The sequence below is a fragment of the Aythya ferina genome (assembly GCF_964211825.1).
Source record: "Aythya ferina genome assembly, chromosome: 1".
Lineage (NCBI taxonomy): Eukaryota > Metazoa > Chordata > Aves > Anseriformes > Anatidae > Aythya > Aythya ferina.
This window is the reverse complement of record NC_140296.1, coordinates 146,940,603-146,954,952: the sequence shown is the minus strand read 5'-3', so window position 1 is coordinate 146,954,952 and position 14,350 is coordinate 146,940,603. Positions and strand designations below refer to the sequence as shown.

General features: G+C 42.6%; 1 protein-coding gene and 1 long non-coding RNA gene across 3 annotated transcripts in view; one reads left to right on the top strand and one right to left on the bottom strand.

Moving 5' to 3' along the window:
• Window positions 1–14,350, top strand: part of AKR1D1 (aldo-keto reductase family 1 member D1) — a 33,861-nt gene that overhangs the window by 16,295 nt on the left and 3,216 nt on the right. The window contains exons 3-8 of the mRNA XM_084525351.1: window positions 4,522–4,638; window positions 8,367–8,444; window positions 10,253–10,375; window positions 12,159–12,268; window positions 12,723–12,888; window positions 13,694–13,776. Coding sequence (XP_084381477.1) covers window positions 4,522–4,638; window positions 8,367–8,444; window positions 10,253–10,375; window positions 12,159–12,268; window positions 12,723–12,888; window positions 13,694–13,776 — 677 coding nt within the window. The remainder of the gene's footprint in view (window positions 1–4,521; window positions 4,639–8,366; window positions 8,445–10,252; window positions 10,376–12,158; window positions 12,269–12,722; window positions 12,889–13,693; window positions 13,777–14,350) is intronic.
• Window positions 1–14,350, bottom strand: part of LOC311439773 — a 59,949-nt gene that overhangs the window by 42,558 nt on the left and 3,041 nt on the right. The gene's annotated exons all lie outside the window — the stretch shown is intronic.

Sequence of the window (14,350 nt, the reverse complement as noted above, 5' to 3'; positions counted from 1 at the left end):
CCAGGATTTCTGTGAATGGGCTTTCTTAAGAAAGCCAGTGCTCAACATCTGGCACATTTCCAGACCCAACTTCCTTTCTTTTTCTTTCCCAGTATTTCCATGATGCCTTGGCAATATCAGCACTAGATTTGCTATAAAGCACGGGAATCCCTGTTGTTCTCAGCTTAATGCTGAGTGAGCAGTGGGAACAACACAACATGTACGCTGCCTAGCACTATAGGCATCTGCAAGTTCTGCCCATTGCTATACTCAGTGTTGCTACCTAGGCTGTTACTGTCCCACGTGTTGTGCTGGCACAAGCGTTTGTATAGTCGCACGCTGAGCCAGACCTGGACAATGATCTTGCAGATGAGTTATTTTCTGTTAGAGCAATTCCCCATACAGGTTTGCCACGGGATTGCACAATGAACGGTGTGGGAGCAAACACGTGCATGCCAGTGTCTGCGTACGGGAGAACAGCAAGTGCTTGTGTTGGTACTGCTGCCAGAAAATTACTCATCAAGCTACACCCTAATTACTGTATCACCTGTCATTAAAGACTTCTCTGATCATGAATCAACTCAGAGAGAAGAGGTCATCACACTTCCACTTTAGAACAGCGAGTCTGGAGTAGTGCATGAGCTACTTAATGCTTTAAAACCCTAGCTGTAAGAGCCGATTCTCTGCTAGAAAAATTAAATCTCTTGCCTGAAGAAGCCTATGATAGAAGCTGCTATAACCACGATGACTAGATTGCAGGTGTAAGAGAGAGAGCTCACTGCACGTTGCTAAATAAAGATCAGATGACCCCCAGAAAGTTCATGGTTTCTGCCTAGTTTCTAATGGAGTTTATGGCCTCGAGTTCCCCTTCCGGCAGTGCTACTTTGGACATATCAGCCTCATTTTTTCCCTTTCTCCTTTCCCAAATAAGACATAATCCAGAGACGTTACTCAACAGCCTTGGAAATAAATATCATGGTTCCTAGAGTGAAAAATCTGATGGGATAAAAGATCTGTTTTACTATGAGCAATTTGGTTAAGCTTTATGATCGGGGAAACTAAGCTTTGGATTGGGTAGTTTGCAGACCAAGTGGATTTTCTGCAGCTACAGAGCAATTTCCAAGTAAAGCAATTTCCAGTCTGTAAAGTATGCAACTCTTTTCCTAGTTCCCTGCTCAGTTCTGCTGGTAACAACCTTGCCATCTCAAGAAAAGCTTCAAATCCTCAAATTTTCCACCTTTATCAGAGTAATCTCTCAATCTTCCATATGCCAAAAAAGTTGATTTGGGTCAGGCGAAATATTTAGTTTCAACTGTTTTATAGCTTTATTACAGCAAATTACCAGTAATACTTCAAATCAAAAACACAAAATTGTGCCAAAAGTTTAGAACCAGATGTACTAACAATATTATGCCTTTAACTTTCCCAACTGCTTCCCCTGCAGTTTATTTTTCCATATAAATTTTTAGGATCTGCAAAAGTGCATCTCTTGGTAAAATTTTATCTTGATTCCAAACTTACTTTATTAGGGCTTTCTATGTTCAGTTGTCTGTTCTAATCACTCAGTGGTTTTCCCCACTGCTTAAACATTGAACCATCTGTGAAACCACATCTTCTGTTTCTTGATTGTAAGTTCAATTGTTCCCTAAACTGCAGGTCCTGCTAGTCTCTAGGTTGCAACTGGCAGTACCACAATAGTGCCTGTAGTTCCGGCCTTCCTTGTGACTGTGAAATAGGACATGCATGGACATATGATAGGACACAAACATCTTTCTATTGTGTCCTGGTTTTGCTCAACAAAATGAGGGTTTAATTTTGGGTGGTCACATTAAGTACCTCATTAACATTCATTAGAGCTTCTCTGTAGTCTTTAGAGTAGTCAAGGGCAGAGGTGGAAAACATACAGCAACCAACTCAATCCATCACAAGCCAGGATTTTCACAGGTTTCCCTAGACATTTTCACAGCAATTCTGACCTCCCAGGAAGACTGGGACTGGATAACCCTTATCTTAGGAGCCTACATATCTTCAGCTTTGTGTACCTTAGGCACTTATGCACTGCACAACCCATAGGTAAGTATCAAGCCACCAATAGATACATCAACCATTCACAGGTAACTGACTAATAAACTGTTAATAAACTGTTGCATCTTCTGGAAAACATGGTGATAGACCACTCTTGAAAGCAGCAGGCACAACAAAAATTATGTTTGTTTTCAACCTCTCTGAAATCATAAGTCCTGGAGATGCAGAAGACTGCACACTGAAGTCCATCATGCAGACCTTCCCTTAAACAAAGATGATGCAAAGCAAAGGTCCATCAGTGGGTACTAACAGGAACAGCCCCAGTGAGTGGCAGTGTTACTGGAACAGTGAGTTGGTGCAACCGTGCTGCATCTGCCAGCTGAAATCATCAGCACTTGCACTTGGCTCTTGCTGCTGGCTGGCTGATCAGGCACAGCAGCTCAGCATCCAGAAATTTTAGAGGTTTTCTATCAATTGCCAACAGCCTTCTTGGCTTATGTAGCAAGACCTTTTTGGTCTCCTCTTTCATCCCAGGATATTTCTTTCATTAAACAAAAAGTAACATTTCCAGGAAATGTGGTGTCCTGAAATGCCAAAGCCAACTGGCAGCTTTGACTGCTCAAATGTCTACATGGGTTCTATTTAGGTAGATAATACAATAACTTGTACAAATCTTGAAAACAGTTGTGAAACTCTTAAGTTTCCATGGTATCTATGTATTAAGGTAATACAAATGTTTGCTATTGCTAAAGGCTCTTTCCTTAGAATCTCTGCAATTTTTTTTTAAGGGGATGGATATTCACTGCTTAGTACTTAGCTCACTAAGCTAGAAAGGGCACTTGGAAAAACAGCTCCTAAGCTGTCAACATACCTCTGGTTACAGAATTTCTAAATCAAAGTAACAAAACAAACTGAAAATGGAGGGTATACAGACTCACTTCCTTACCTATATTTAAGCTCAAAAGAACACCTCATTTTACATAAGAAATGAAAATCAGAGATTGGCAAATGTTCAAAAAAACCTCCCAACCAAAGGCTTTCAGGAAATCCAGCTGAACAGCTTAAAACTCTGAGTGCAGGACCTTGGTCCCTGTACCATAGTACCCCTCAACCCAACACTAGTAACCAATACTTCACTGATCATAAACCCTTCGTGCCTTGCACCACACAGCTGGGGTAAGGCTCAGTGTGAATTTCCAGGTGCCAAAGCCTGCTTTGGTGTGTCAGCTCAGGGCAGGGACAGACGTGCTGCTCTTGGTACAGCTAAGCTTCAAGATAATGTGTCCTTGCCTTTGCTGGCACAACTGAGCAGGTAATTACTTGCTGGTTAAATAACAATCTAAAACACTTCAAAAACTTACCCAGACTATGTCCTTTGAAGCCTATAATCCCCATCTTCTCCTGATAATCTCATTTCAAGCATTTCGTGTCTCGAGAATAGATTCATTCTACACCTTGGCATGCTATGGCTGTCAGCACTGGTGGCAGAATTGGCCAATGACCATATCGACAAACATCTTTTTAAACTTTTTTTTTTTTTCCCCAGCCAATAAAGGTGCTGAAAAGCTCAACATGACTCCAAATGTCAGGTTTCTGCATTAGGGGGATGGGGCAGAGAGGTGGCGATAAAACAGCCTAGTTTATTTTGTGCAACCAGATGGCACTTTTAACCTTCTATTATGTGTTAATTCCACTTTTTGTAGATTTTAACTGCAGCAACCAGTTTGCAAAGAGGTCTTAGTTACTAATTACCATGCTTTGGCTCCATTCTTGCAAGAGATTTGCATCAGCAGAGTTGCTGTTAGAGGTAGCACTGCACGCCAATCAACTGAGCATACCCCATGGCAACCTCGGGGCATAGCCCTGAGGGCAAGTGGCTGTAATTAAAGAGGATGAAAAGGCTGTGCTTTAACTAGTTACACCTGCGTTACAGCAACAGAACAATAAAATACTTTTAGTGAGGCTAGGGGAGTAAGTTAAAGCTTCCCTAGGTCAGGCAGTCACTCAGGCTCCATGACCACAGGAGAAAACCAACAGATCCTCTTCGTGCCAGGTGCCTGGCTATTTAATAGCCAACTCACATGATGTGAGCTTCTGCCTTCAAGCATAAACCTGACCACAGATTTCTTGTGGGAACAAAGTTTTCCAGTGAAAGCATATGCTTGGAAAGCTCATAAAACAAAAGGAATCTGCCTAAATTCATTGAGCAAGAGTTTGTAATATACTCAACTCCAAATAACCTGTCTTGTAATAAACAAATATCTAATGGCTTTACTGTGTCAGCACACAGGCTGTCCTGGGCAAGGATTCCTGTCTTAACCTCTACAATTCCCTCTGGCAGAAGGAGGATAAGACGCCTTCTCTTTGTCTTGCAGTAATGTAGACCACAATGGCTTTGCAGTATGCATGCTGGGCTCTGTCAGAAGGACGGGAGTGTGCGTGGGAGGTAGGAATCAGATGAAGGGTTCTCACTATTCCTCTGGCACCAAAAAAAAAAGCCTGTGTTTGCCTCCCCAGCTGTGGAATACCTGCCACCCCCCAGAGCTGGTGCGCCCCACGCTGGAGAAAACCCTGAAAATCCTGCAGCTGGACTACGTGGACCTCTACATTATTGAGCTGCCAATGGCTTTCAAGGTAAAAAGAAAAATTGCCCTAAAAAGTACACGGTTGGCTTGAACAGAGGCATCCATTTAACATCATCCTTGTAGCCTCCAGTCCATGTTGAAGATAGCATTTTGGTGAGACAATGTTGTGTGTGCACTGCTTGCTCACGTTTCTGTGCATTACCCACACAAACAGGGGCTTATAGTGTTTGAAAATAGTTACTGACAGCTTTAGCACAGGAAGGACAGGACTCCTAACTGGGATTGAGCACTTCATATGCTGAAGAACTGTGTAGCTGAAGCTGTACATGCCCTACAAAGCAACAAGGGGCAAGGGGAAAATCATGGAGGTGGGGAGAGCAGTGTAAAGAGCCACCAAGCTGATTTCCATTATTCTGTCTCAAAACCAGAAAAGCCTCAGTAGCACTAAAAACAATGGGCAAATCATCACTGTGATCTTAATCTCCTTAACTGTAGTGCTCCTCTCAGACAGCTTCAGTAGATGTCAGTTGGACTTTTTCCACTTTTTTTTTTTTTTTTTTTTTTACAAGGCAGGTAGCTCTCTGATTATTAAAATTACATTCTACCATGGCTCCAAACTGCTGTAAATCATCAGGTAGGAAACAATTTACCAGTGGAGCAATCACTTTAGACCTGCAGTTCCTTTTTCCCTAAGTCAGCAGTGTCCCATTAAGATCTATCTAGGAGTACTGTACTTAGATATTAAAACTTTATTTATACGGTCCCACATATGGAATCCTTTTGGGTGCATTTTTAAAAATTTCCCACCACTTGCGATTTCCTGTTTCCCCTTTCTTGTGTTTGTATTCTCTACTAGTTCATTCTCCCACATAGTGAAGGTCATTGTCTCACAATATAAAGATACAGACAGCTGGCTTTAAAGCAATGTACATCTGACTCCCCGAGGCTTGTATCAACAAGCTGGCTTGTTAAAAGAGTAGAAGTCCTGGAGACTCATTCACGTCCCCCTTGAGAGGAGAGAAAAAAGAAATCACCTTCTGCCTGAAAAAATACACATTTTTCTCTGCCAAAGCTTTCCTTTTTTTGCTCCCTCCCTCCCAAATACACCCATCCCACGCGTGATGCTTGCCTTTGGTGAGGAGCGCACAGGTACAACACACTGACAAACTCCTACTCTGCAGAAGCTGGCACTTTGCTGTCTCCCCAAAAGCCTCCTAACAAAAGTTCTTTTCTGCTTGAAATCAGTGAATATTTTGAGCCAAAGCTCACAGTCCCACTCTGGAGCCAGAAGGAAACATGCCTCTGCACAGCCCAGTGGTGCAAGTTCTCACAGGGGCTTTTGGGCAGACTGAAAGGCACCTGCTTCCTGGGAGCACCACTCGGAGCAGGAAAGCCCCGCCATGACCTGAGTGGATCAGGAATGCTGGTATCTGGGGTGGCATTAATTCCTTCCTATTGCTTTCTGTTTATGCAATAGGCATTTACTAGTAGTTACATTGCTTTATTGAGAAATCCCCTTTGTCAAAGAACACTGTGTGACAGCAATGGGACGTGCAGACCTGTCCCCCTACATCTGCGTTGGTGAGGAAATCATTATCATGGGAGAAGGTTTTTCTTCTCAGTGATTACCAGCTGCTGTGCTTTAAATATGCAAGTAAATTGTCTGGTAGGTTTTGGAGTGCCCCCAGACTTGGAATACGATGTGATATGATCAGAACCCTGCATAGCAGCAGTGGCTGCACAGCGTTGTCCCAACTGTTTGTGCTCTCACACAGCAATGTGGCACAAAGCCACCTTATCATAGAATCATAAAGGTTGGAAAAGACCTCTAAGATCATCTAGTCCAACCATCCACCTACCACCAATATTACCCAATAAACCATGCTCAGTGTAACATGTGTGGCCATTTCCATGACAATTGCAAGAGAAGATGAGAGCATTTGTGGGAATGGACTGGTGACGTACAGTCCGTAGGAACCCAAGCTGAGAAACATGACAAACTTTTGAGACCTTTTTAAAGACCTAGTAACCACCATCCCATCACCATCAAAACACTGACTTTATCCCTCTTTATCCATCTGCACCCAGGTCTTTCATTCAGGGACTTCCCTGCATAAATATATATATATATATATAAATTAAATTTTTAAAAAAGTGTAGCTTGGCAGAGAAAGTACTGCCTGGAGACTATTGAGCAGAGACAACCATACTTCAACATCTTGTGCAGTTCCCTGGAGGCAGAAGGAAGGATTTATCCTTGTGGAACTCCTAAACTCAGTCAAGAGAAGTTCATCTTCAAGCCACTTTCACCCTGAATTAGTTGACTTTTTAGAACACAAGGACTAGAAATAGAGGAAGTCAGAAGAGAATGATAAATTACCTAACGTAATTGCTGAATATTGGCTACTATAAAAAATAACAGAATATAAAAATAAAGAAATGGAACAGAGAGTAAAAAGCGTTGAATTCAGAGCCATCTATCTGCTATGCTTGCATGCACTGAGCTCACACTCCTTGGACAGCCTGTTGGGATATCCTAGGGATGAACAGTTTGTTCCAAATACCAGAGGGTGGTTTTGTAAAGAGGATCTCCCCACTTCAAACTATGATAGCAAATAGTTTGACTTCTAGTACAAAAATGTATCTAATGACCACCTGCCTCCTTCTACTCCTTTTTTTTTCCCCCTCCCAGCAAGACACAGCAACAAAGGCAACAAGTTGTCTTTGTGGAATTCATTGAGGAAAGCCAGTAAATATGAAGGAGACAGGCTTATGCTTGCAACTTAGACCTTGGGGTCTGAAATCTGAGGCCATGTTTTCCCTAGGCTCACTTTTCCCATGAAATGCCTTGATTTTGAACTTGAGAATTGAGAGGCGGTTACTGATCATATTAGTCACAGCTGCATGTTCACAAGGAATTACCATGTCAACATCTTGTACCCGGTCCTTTGAAATGTAGCAGCTTGCAGTCAGATCAAATGTCAAATAACACTGAGGGGCTTTTATGAATAAAAAATAAAATTACAATCAGACAAAAGGGAAGGAGGTGTTAATAAATTGCCTGCAATAGCAGTGAAACAGTTGGCAAATAAAAGAAAGCTGTGCTTGTGAGATATCAGCTCATAACTCATCTCTGAAGTCTTGTTTGTAGAGTGTAGAGATAGGAAGGAGGAGTTCCTAGTGCCCCAAGAAAGGAAGACAACACACTTAGAAGGTTCACAACCTGCACTAAGGCTGTGCATTTAGACCTCTAATAGTAGTATGTAACTCTTGGAAATGGTCCCTCCAGCTGGAGCTGGACTGAGGTACTCATCTCAGGTGCCCAGGACAAAAAAACGTCAGAGGAAGGCTGGGAAGAAAGGAGGGAAGGAAAGAAGGGGAAAAGAATATAGGTTGGCATTCTAACCCAGCTCTTGGAAGCAGATAAGCTCTTTGGTTGCCATACCATAAGGGTCAAAAGTTTATTGAAAAATAAAGCCATCCTGGAACTCCTGAGTATGCACTCATGTAACAGTTCAGAAGGGTATCCAAGGACTATAGAGCACTGGAGGATGTGGTAAGCCCAGCATGAATGCCCTGTTGAACTTTGAGTGTTTCAGAAAAAAAAAAAAAAAAATCACAAGCTTTTTTTTTGTTTGTTTGTTTATTTGCTAATAGAAACACCAAGACTGTAAAAATCTTTGTTCCGAGGTGCAAGAGTTCTCCACCCCCCTTCCTTTCCTCTTCTTTTTTTTTTTTTCTTTAAAAAATAGGAAAAAATGTGGTTTTACTTTTCAGCCTGGAGATGCACTCTACCCAAAAGATGAAAATGGAAAAATTATTTACCATGAGACAGACTTATGTGCCACTTGGGAGGTAAGCAAACACTACTTCCATATATGCTTTAAAATAAATAAATAAATAAATAAATCCTAATTTTCAGTCCTGCTTGTAGCCTTCATAAACAAGTTTGAGGTGTATTGATAGAGCAAATGGATCAGATTCTACTAGCTCCATGGATAAATTTGACTCTTGTCTCTAGGAATGTTGCTTCTTGCCATCACTTAATTATTTTTATAACAAAACAAAACACTGTTGAGATATCTGATGTCTACATTCCTTCATTTGGAGAATGCATATTTGCTAGTTTTTGTAGCAAATACTCATATCCGTAGTGGTTTTTTTCCAGTCTGTCCTTTTTATCAGACCCTTATAGCATCAGAAAGTTGCAGCCCTGAAGGAGAAAGTGACTTGATCCTCCTCGAAAAAGGAAGCATTTTGCCTTCAAGATAAAACAGAATTTGCTCTAAAGTTCATCATTAAAAATACACACACATACATATATATATATATATAGTGAGAGAGAGAGAGAGAGAGAGAGAGAGAGAGTCAAGCTCTATTCCAGGTCTAGTAGATGAAGGTGGAGAGCGGGAGAAATTCTGAGTAAAACTTCAGAGTGGCCAAGAGCCCAGGGCAGGCCAGGGCTTTCTCCTGCCAGCTGAGACATGCAGGCAAGGTCTCATAAGGCTGAGGACTTCCACATTAGTTGTTTATGTTTCCCTTATCTTGGACTCATGCAATTCATTCCTCTGTTTCACAAGCTAGTTGCCCAAAGCAACAGCTGTCTGAACACTTCAGGCTGGTGCTTTATCTTGAAGGATATCCTGTAGTAGGTCTCTCTTTCCAGCTAAAGAGCTGAGAAAAATAACTAGTGATGACTGTCTGGAAAGAATACCATCAATCTAAATAAACCTGGCTAAACTCAATCCATGTAATTTCACTCACACAGTATGGTGCCAGCAAGCAAAAGTGGCTCCAGATGATATTTGCTGACTTGTCACCGGGTGATACAAAGCATATGAGGCCAACTAGAGGTCACCAAATACCTGGTGCCTCTTTACCTCCCTGCTTTCAGCTCCTGCGAGACATGAAAGGAATAACAAAGCTGGCAAGTGGGGCACCCAGCTCCTCTGGGGGTCTGAGCCTCTTTGAAGCTGTGTGCACAGAGTCTCTGGGAACAAAGGGGGGAGACCACAGGAAAGGGCCCTCTTTTTCCTTAGAAAGGCTCAGCAGATGAAGCTTAATGAAGAGGACTGTAGCACATGTTCATATCCAGCATTATTAAAACTTTCTCAGTTTCTAGGATTTGTTTGAATTGTAAAACCTCTGGAGTTCCTCTCTCCCACCTTTTTCTCCTACTTTGTATTGTACCGAGGTTTCTGAGTTGCTTTTGTGATGTGCCTTGCTAAGTATTTGGGTGATTACACAGGATAGAGAGAGTTTACATGAAAAACTCTCATAAAATGATCAGGAAATGAGTATGTTTTGTTTGCTCTCCCTTCTCCAGCTTTAAGACAGTGCTAAAGCAGTGCAACTAAGCAAAACTCTCTGAAAGCAAACATGTGACATGAATATCTATACATCAGATTAATCTGTCTGCTTTCCAGACAAATTCTACCCTCAGAGGAAAACATTAGTGTTTGGTCTGAAAAGTGGGTCTACATGGGAATGGAGTTTAAATAGCGGGATAGCACCATCCCTTGCGTAACAGAGCTGATAGCTGTGCTGTTGCAAGGGTTTTCCAGCAGTCTCAAGAACTGACTGGCTTCCACCTCTCTAAAACACGTGCTGCAAGGAACAAAGCCAACACTTGGTACTCCAACCAGCCTTTGTTGTCTTTGCAGGCTATGGAAGCATGCAAAGATGCAGGCTTGGCAAAGTCTATTGGAGTATCCAATTTCAACCGCAGACAGCTGGAGATGATCCTGAACAAGCCAGGACTCAAGCACAAACCTGTCAGCAACCAGGTATGACAGCAAGCCGAGGGCAGTGCCCACCGCAGCACCACTGTCCAGCAGGGAACACGGAGGCAAGACATGGCTTAAGATGGCACATGCAGAAGGGTGATACATGCTTTGCCATAGCTGCTGCCCTCTATACTGTCACATATTTCTAGCTTCAAAATACTGTTCATCCTATCTAAGCTAAAGATAAACACTTGAAGGTGCTGGAACTATCGCTCTTCTCAGTTCCTGCTCCAGGACTATAAAACACCCCTCTGTGCCAAGCTCCTTGACAAGGTTGAATGCTGAGTCAAGGCAGATTTTAAATCTCTGCCACGTACCTTACTTCACATCCAAAAAGTTCGCAAGACAAATCATTCAGGGCTAACCAGTCCTCAAAGAAGCTACATCTACATCAGCTGACACCAAACCTAAATAACCCTAAGCATCAGAGATCCTGAGTCACTCTAAGCTTCCTGAGATTTACAGCCATTAGAGGTAACTTCTAAGTTTCCCATAGATTGTCTCTTCTGCCTTTCCCCTAAGGCTTTCAGGAAGAGTTGGAGAAAAAAAAAAAAAAAAAAAAAAAAATGAAAGGAAAACACAGATAAGCAACCAACTGGAGCTGAACAAGCCCACGAGGTTGATAGGGATATCTGGGTTAAGTCACAGTAGCTAGGCTCAGAGATGGTGGTAGGCAGCAGTGACCCATTCAATCGCCCAGTATCTTTGACTGGCATTTGGCAGCTCACTGCATTTCCTAGAAGTCACTGGGAAACTCTTCTGACTCATCTGGCACAGATGAACATCTATGTTAGCGGTATCAGAGAAGAGGCCAGAAACCATCTGGGCCCAACTTCTCACCCTCCGCACGTGGTCTGGAGGACTGGGATTGGCACAGGACACAGCACAGAAGCTGGCCATAGCCTTCATTTCTGCCTTTGGCCTGCACAGCAGAACAGCCTGAGAGAGGAGATTCCAGCACCCTTCACTGGTACTAACATTCCCAGTGAATACAAAATGCAGCTGCAGGTTGTGGAGTGCCCCTAGGACTGCACTGTGCATTGCTGCCTTATGGGTCAAGGGAAATTGTACAAAAGATTAAGCCCAGCTTAGGGCAGCTGGCCAGCAAGCGTAGGTGTGCCAGTTAGCTTCAAACTGTATACAGAGGTTGCTCCATCACCTTGTAGACATCCCTTTCCCAGAGTCCAAAAACATAGCCAGAATATTCCTGCCTGTAAGGGAACGAGGCACAGTATTTGCAGTGTGGGAGGGCAGAACTCATAACAAGGTCATAACCGTTGTTGAGATCTCAGCTTTTACATATTCCCCCTCACCTTTCTTCCTGGAAAAGCTCATGCCAACACTTCCCCTAAAAAAGACATTTACAGCCTAAATGCAAGTTGAAGTTGTCCTGAATGCAAAAGACAGAGAAGCAATGATCTGACCCACAGGAGATGAGTTGCCTTCTCAGCCTAAATCTCTAGTCAGCCTCCCTCACCTCCATCCCCTACTTGTTGCCACCTTTCCACTGGGACCAATACAAATGCTCTACAGCCAAACCGCAATCATAGACATTGATCTGCTGCCCACCAATAAATAAATACATAAATAAAAATCCATCACCACCCAGCAGTATACCATTAGAACTGTAACCACAGACTGAATTTCCCTATTCTTTAATATGTATCCTTTCCTGAAAGCTGAGAAGTCATCCCTAGTCTGCAACACTTACAAATATTAGGACACTGTTTGGTTCCATATCTGGTCCTATTGATTAATCATTCTTTCTATCTTACTCTTGTAGGTCGAATGCCATCCCTATTTCACCCAACCCAAACTCTTAGAATTTTGCAGGCAACATGACATTGTTATTGTTGGGTACAGCCCACTGGGAACCTCAAGGGATGAGACATGGTAAGTCCCCTGCTAGCCTCAAATAGCAGAGCCATTGTCCAGAAAAAGAATAAGAGGTCTCCACTGCTCATTCTGTGTAAAATGCGTGTCCCCACTTTTCACAGTAGTTTTGAACTTGAGTGTCTAAATATCGCAGTTGTGAATGTAAACTTGCAACACTCCTGCTGCATGCTGTCATCAAGAAGTGCCAGTTGGTCTGTGTGGGAGGTCTCCTCTGCCAGAAAGCAAATGTCTGTAGCTGGGAATGCTGAGGAAGTAGAAACTAAGTCAATGTTAGGACATCACATAGGATAGAGGACTATCATAGACAGCTTCCTAAGTGTCAAAGCTGCTCTGCTGTCCTTCACACTATTTGCCAAAAAGCTGCAATGTTCTGTCCATGAATGAGTAGGTCCTGTATGTTTTGACATTAAAAATAGGGAGATTTTTTTTTCTTTTCCCAATTCTTTTCCAGGGTAAATGTGTCCTCCCCTCCTTTACTGAAGGACCCTGTGCTGAATGCCATTGGCAGAAAGTACAACAAGACAGCTGCACAGGTTGCTTTGCGTTTCAGCATCCAGCGAGGGGTGGTGGTCATCCCAAAAAGCTTCAATCCACAACGCATCAAAGAGAATTTCCAGGTACATTTGCACTCTAATACTGCACACATGAATCCATTTGCATTGTCTTGGCTCCTGAGGAAGGCAGTTTTCATATTTTCTTCTATAGACACAAAGCTTGACCAATGTCAAGCTTTGCCACATTCGATTCTTTTTCTCCCCGTCACTTCATGGTACAAAGATACGGCAATAACAGAAGAATAGAGAAGAAATTTTGGTGCCTTGTAATCCTCTGAAGTGGATAAAGTTCCAGCTGGCAGTGTTCCCCAGAGTACCCATTGCTGCACTGAACAGCACAAGGGAGATGAAGTAATTTGATAGGTCAGCAGACCAACATTGCTGGCAGTAGGTGTTGGGATGACTGATTTTTTCTGCCCCATCTTCTGCCCCAGTTTGTTGGTGAAGAGAAGGTGCTGCATATGGGTGTGCCAGGAATGCTCATAATACTCCACCAGAAAGCAGATGGCTTGACCACCACCACCACCCTAAATAAGATGAACATTTTTTTACCTGTATCCCTTGCAGCACTCAGTACCCCCACTGCTATACACTTTCCCTGCGAATGTACCACCTCTAAAGCCAATGGCCTGGTACTTACCAGACTGCCTTTCTCTTCTTGGAAGAGTGTAATTGAACGTGACTGAACTTATTCATGTCCTCAAGACTTCCCTATAAACACAAGGAAGTGTAGATTTGGGGGAGAGGAGATTGTGCAGGGGGGGGGAAAAGAAGGGAAAGATTTTTTCTGGACTTCTGAAACATGGAACATATTAATATTGCCTGTGACAAGAACTGTTAACTTACTCCGAACTTCTCCTTCCATTAGATCTTTGACTTCTCCCTCACTGACGAAGAGATGAAGGAAATTGCAGCACTGAACAAAAACGTTCGTTATGTGGAACTTTTAATGTAAGTCCAGGAGGAATCCTATATCCTCCCAGAACGCTCCTGTCTTTTCAGAGATATTTTTTTAAAAATCACTTTTAAGATAAGGTTGTCTACACAAATATGAATATTAAAGTAAAACTTGGATATAGGAGCTATTTCATGCAGCCCAAATAGACGCCTGAGCCATTTGCAAAGAAGTGTGCAACATGTGCTTACAACTCAGATGTCAAATGCCCACCTAGATAAAGATGACTGTATCTGGCTACTCCACCTCTGCACCACCTCCTTAAGCACCTTCCACTATATGTTGTGATGTCTAAATACCAGTGTTGATAGCAGAGCTTAAATTCAAATAAGAACACTTTCTTGTCTTTCCCCTCCTTCACACCTTCTCTCTCAGTGCTTAGTGAGTCATGTTGTTGCTCAAGTGCTACTGCTTATGGATTGCAACCCTAGTATCTCCAGAGGCAATTTGTCCCAAAATGACATGCAGAAGAATAATAATTAAGAGCAATCCTATAAGAAACCACAGGACTAGTTTAAGGAGAGCTCTGCTCCATCTCCCTTAATAGGGTTTGGTCAGAACATAATTTGC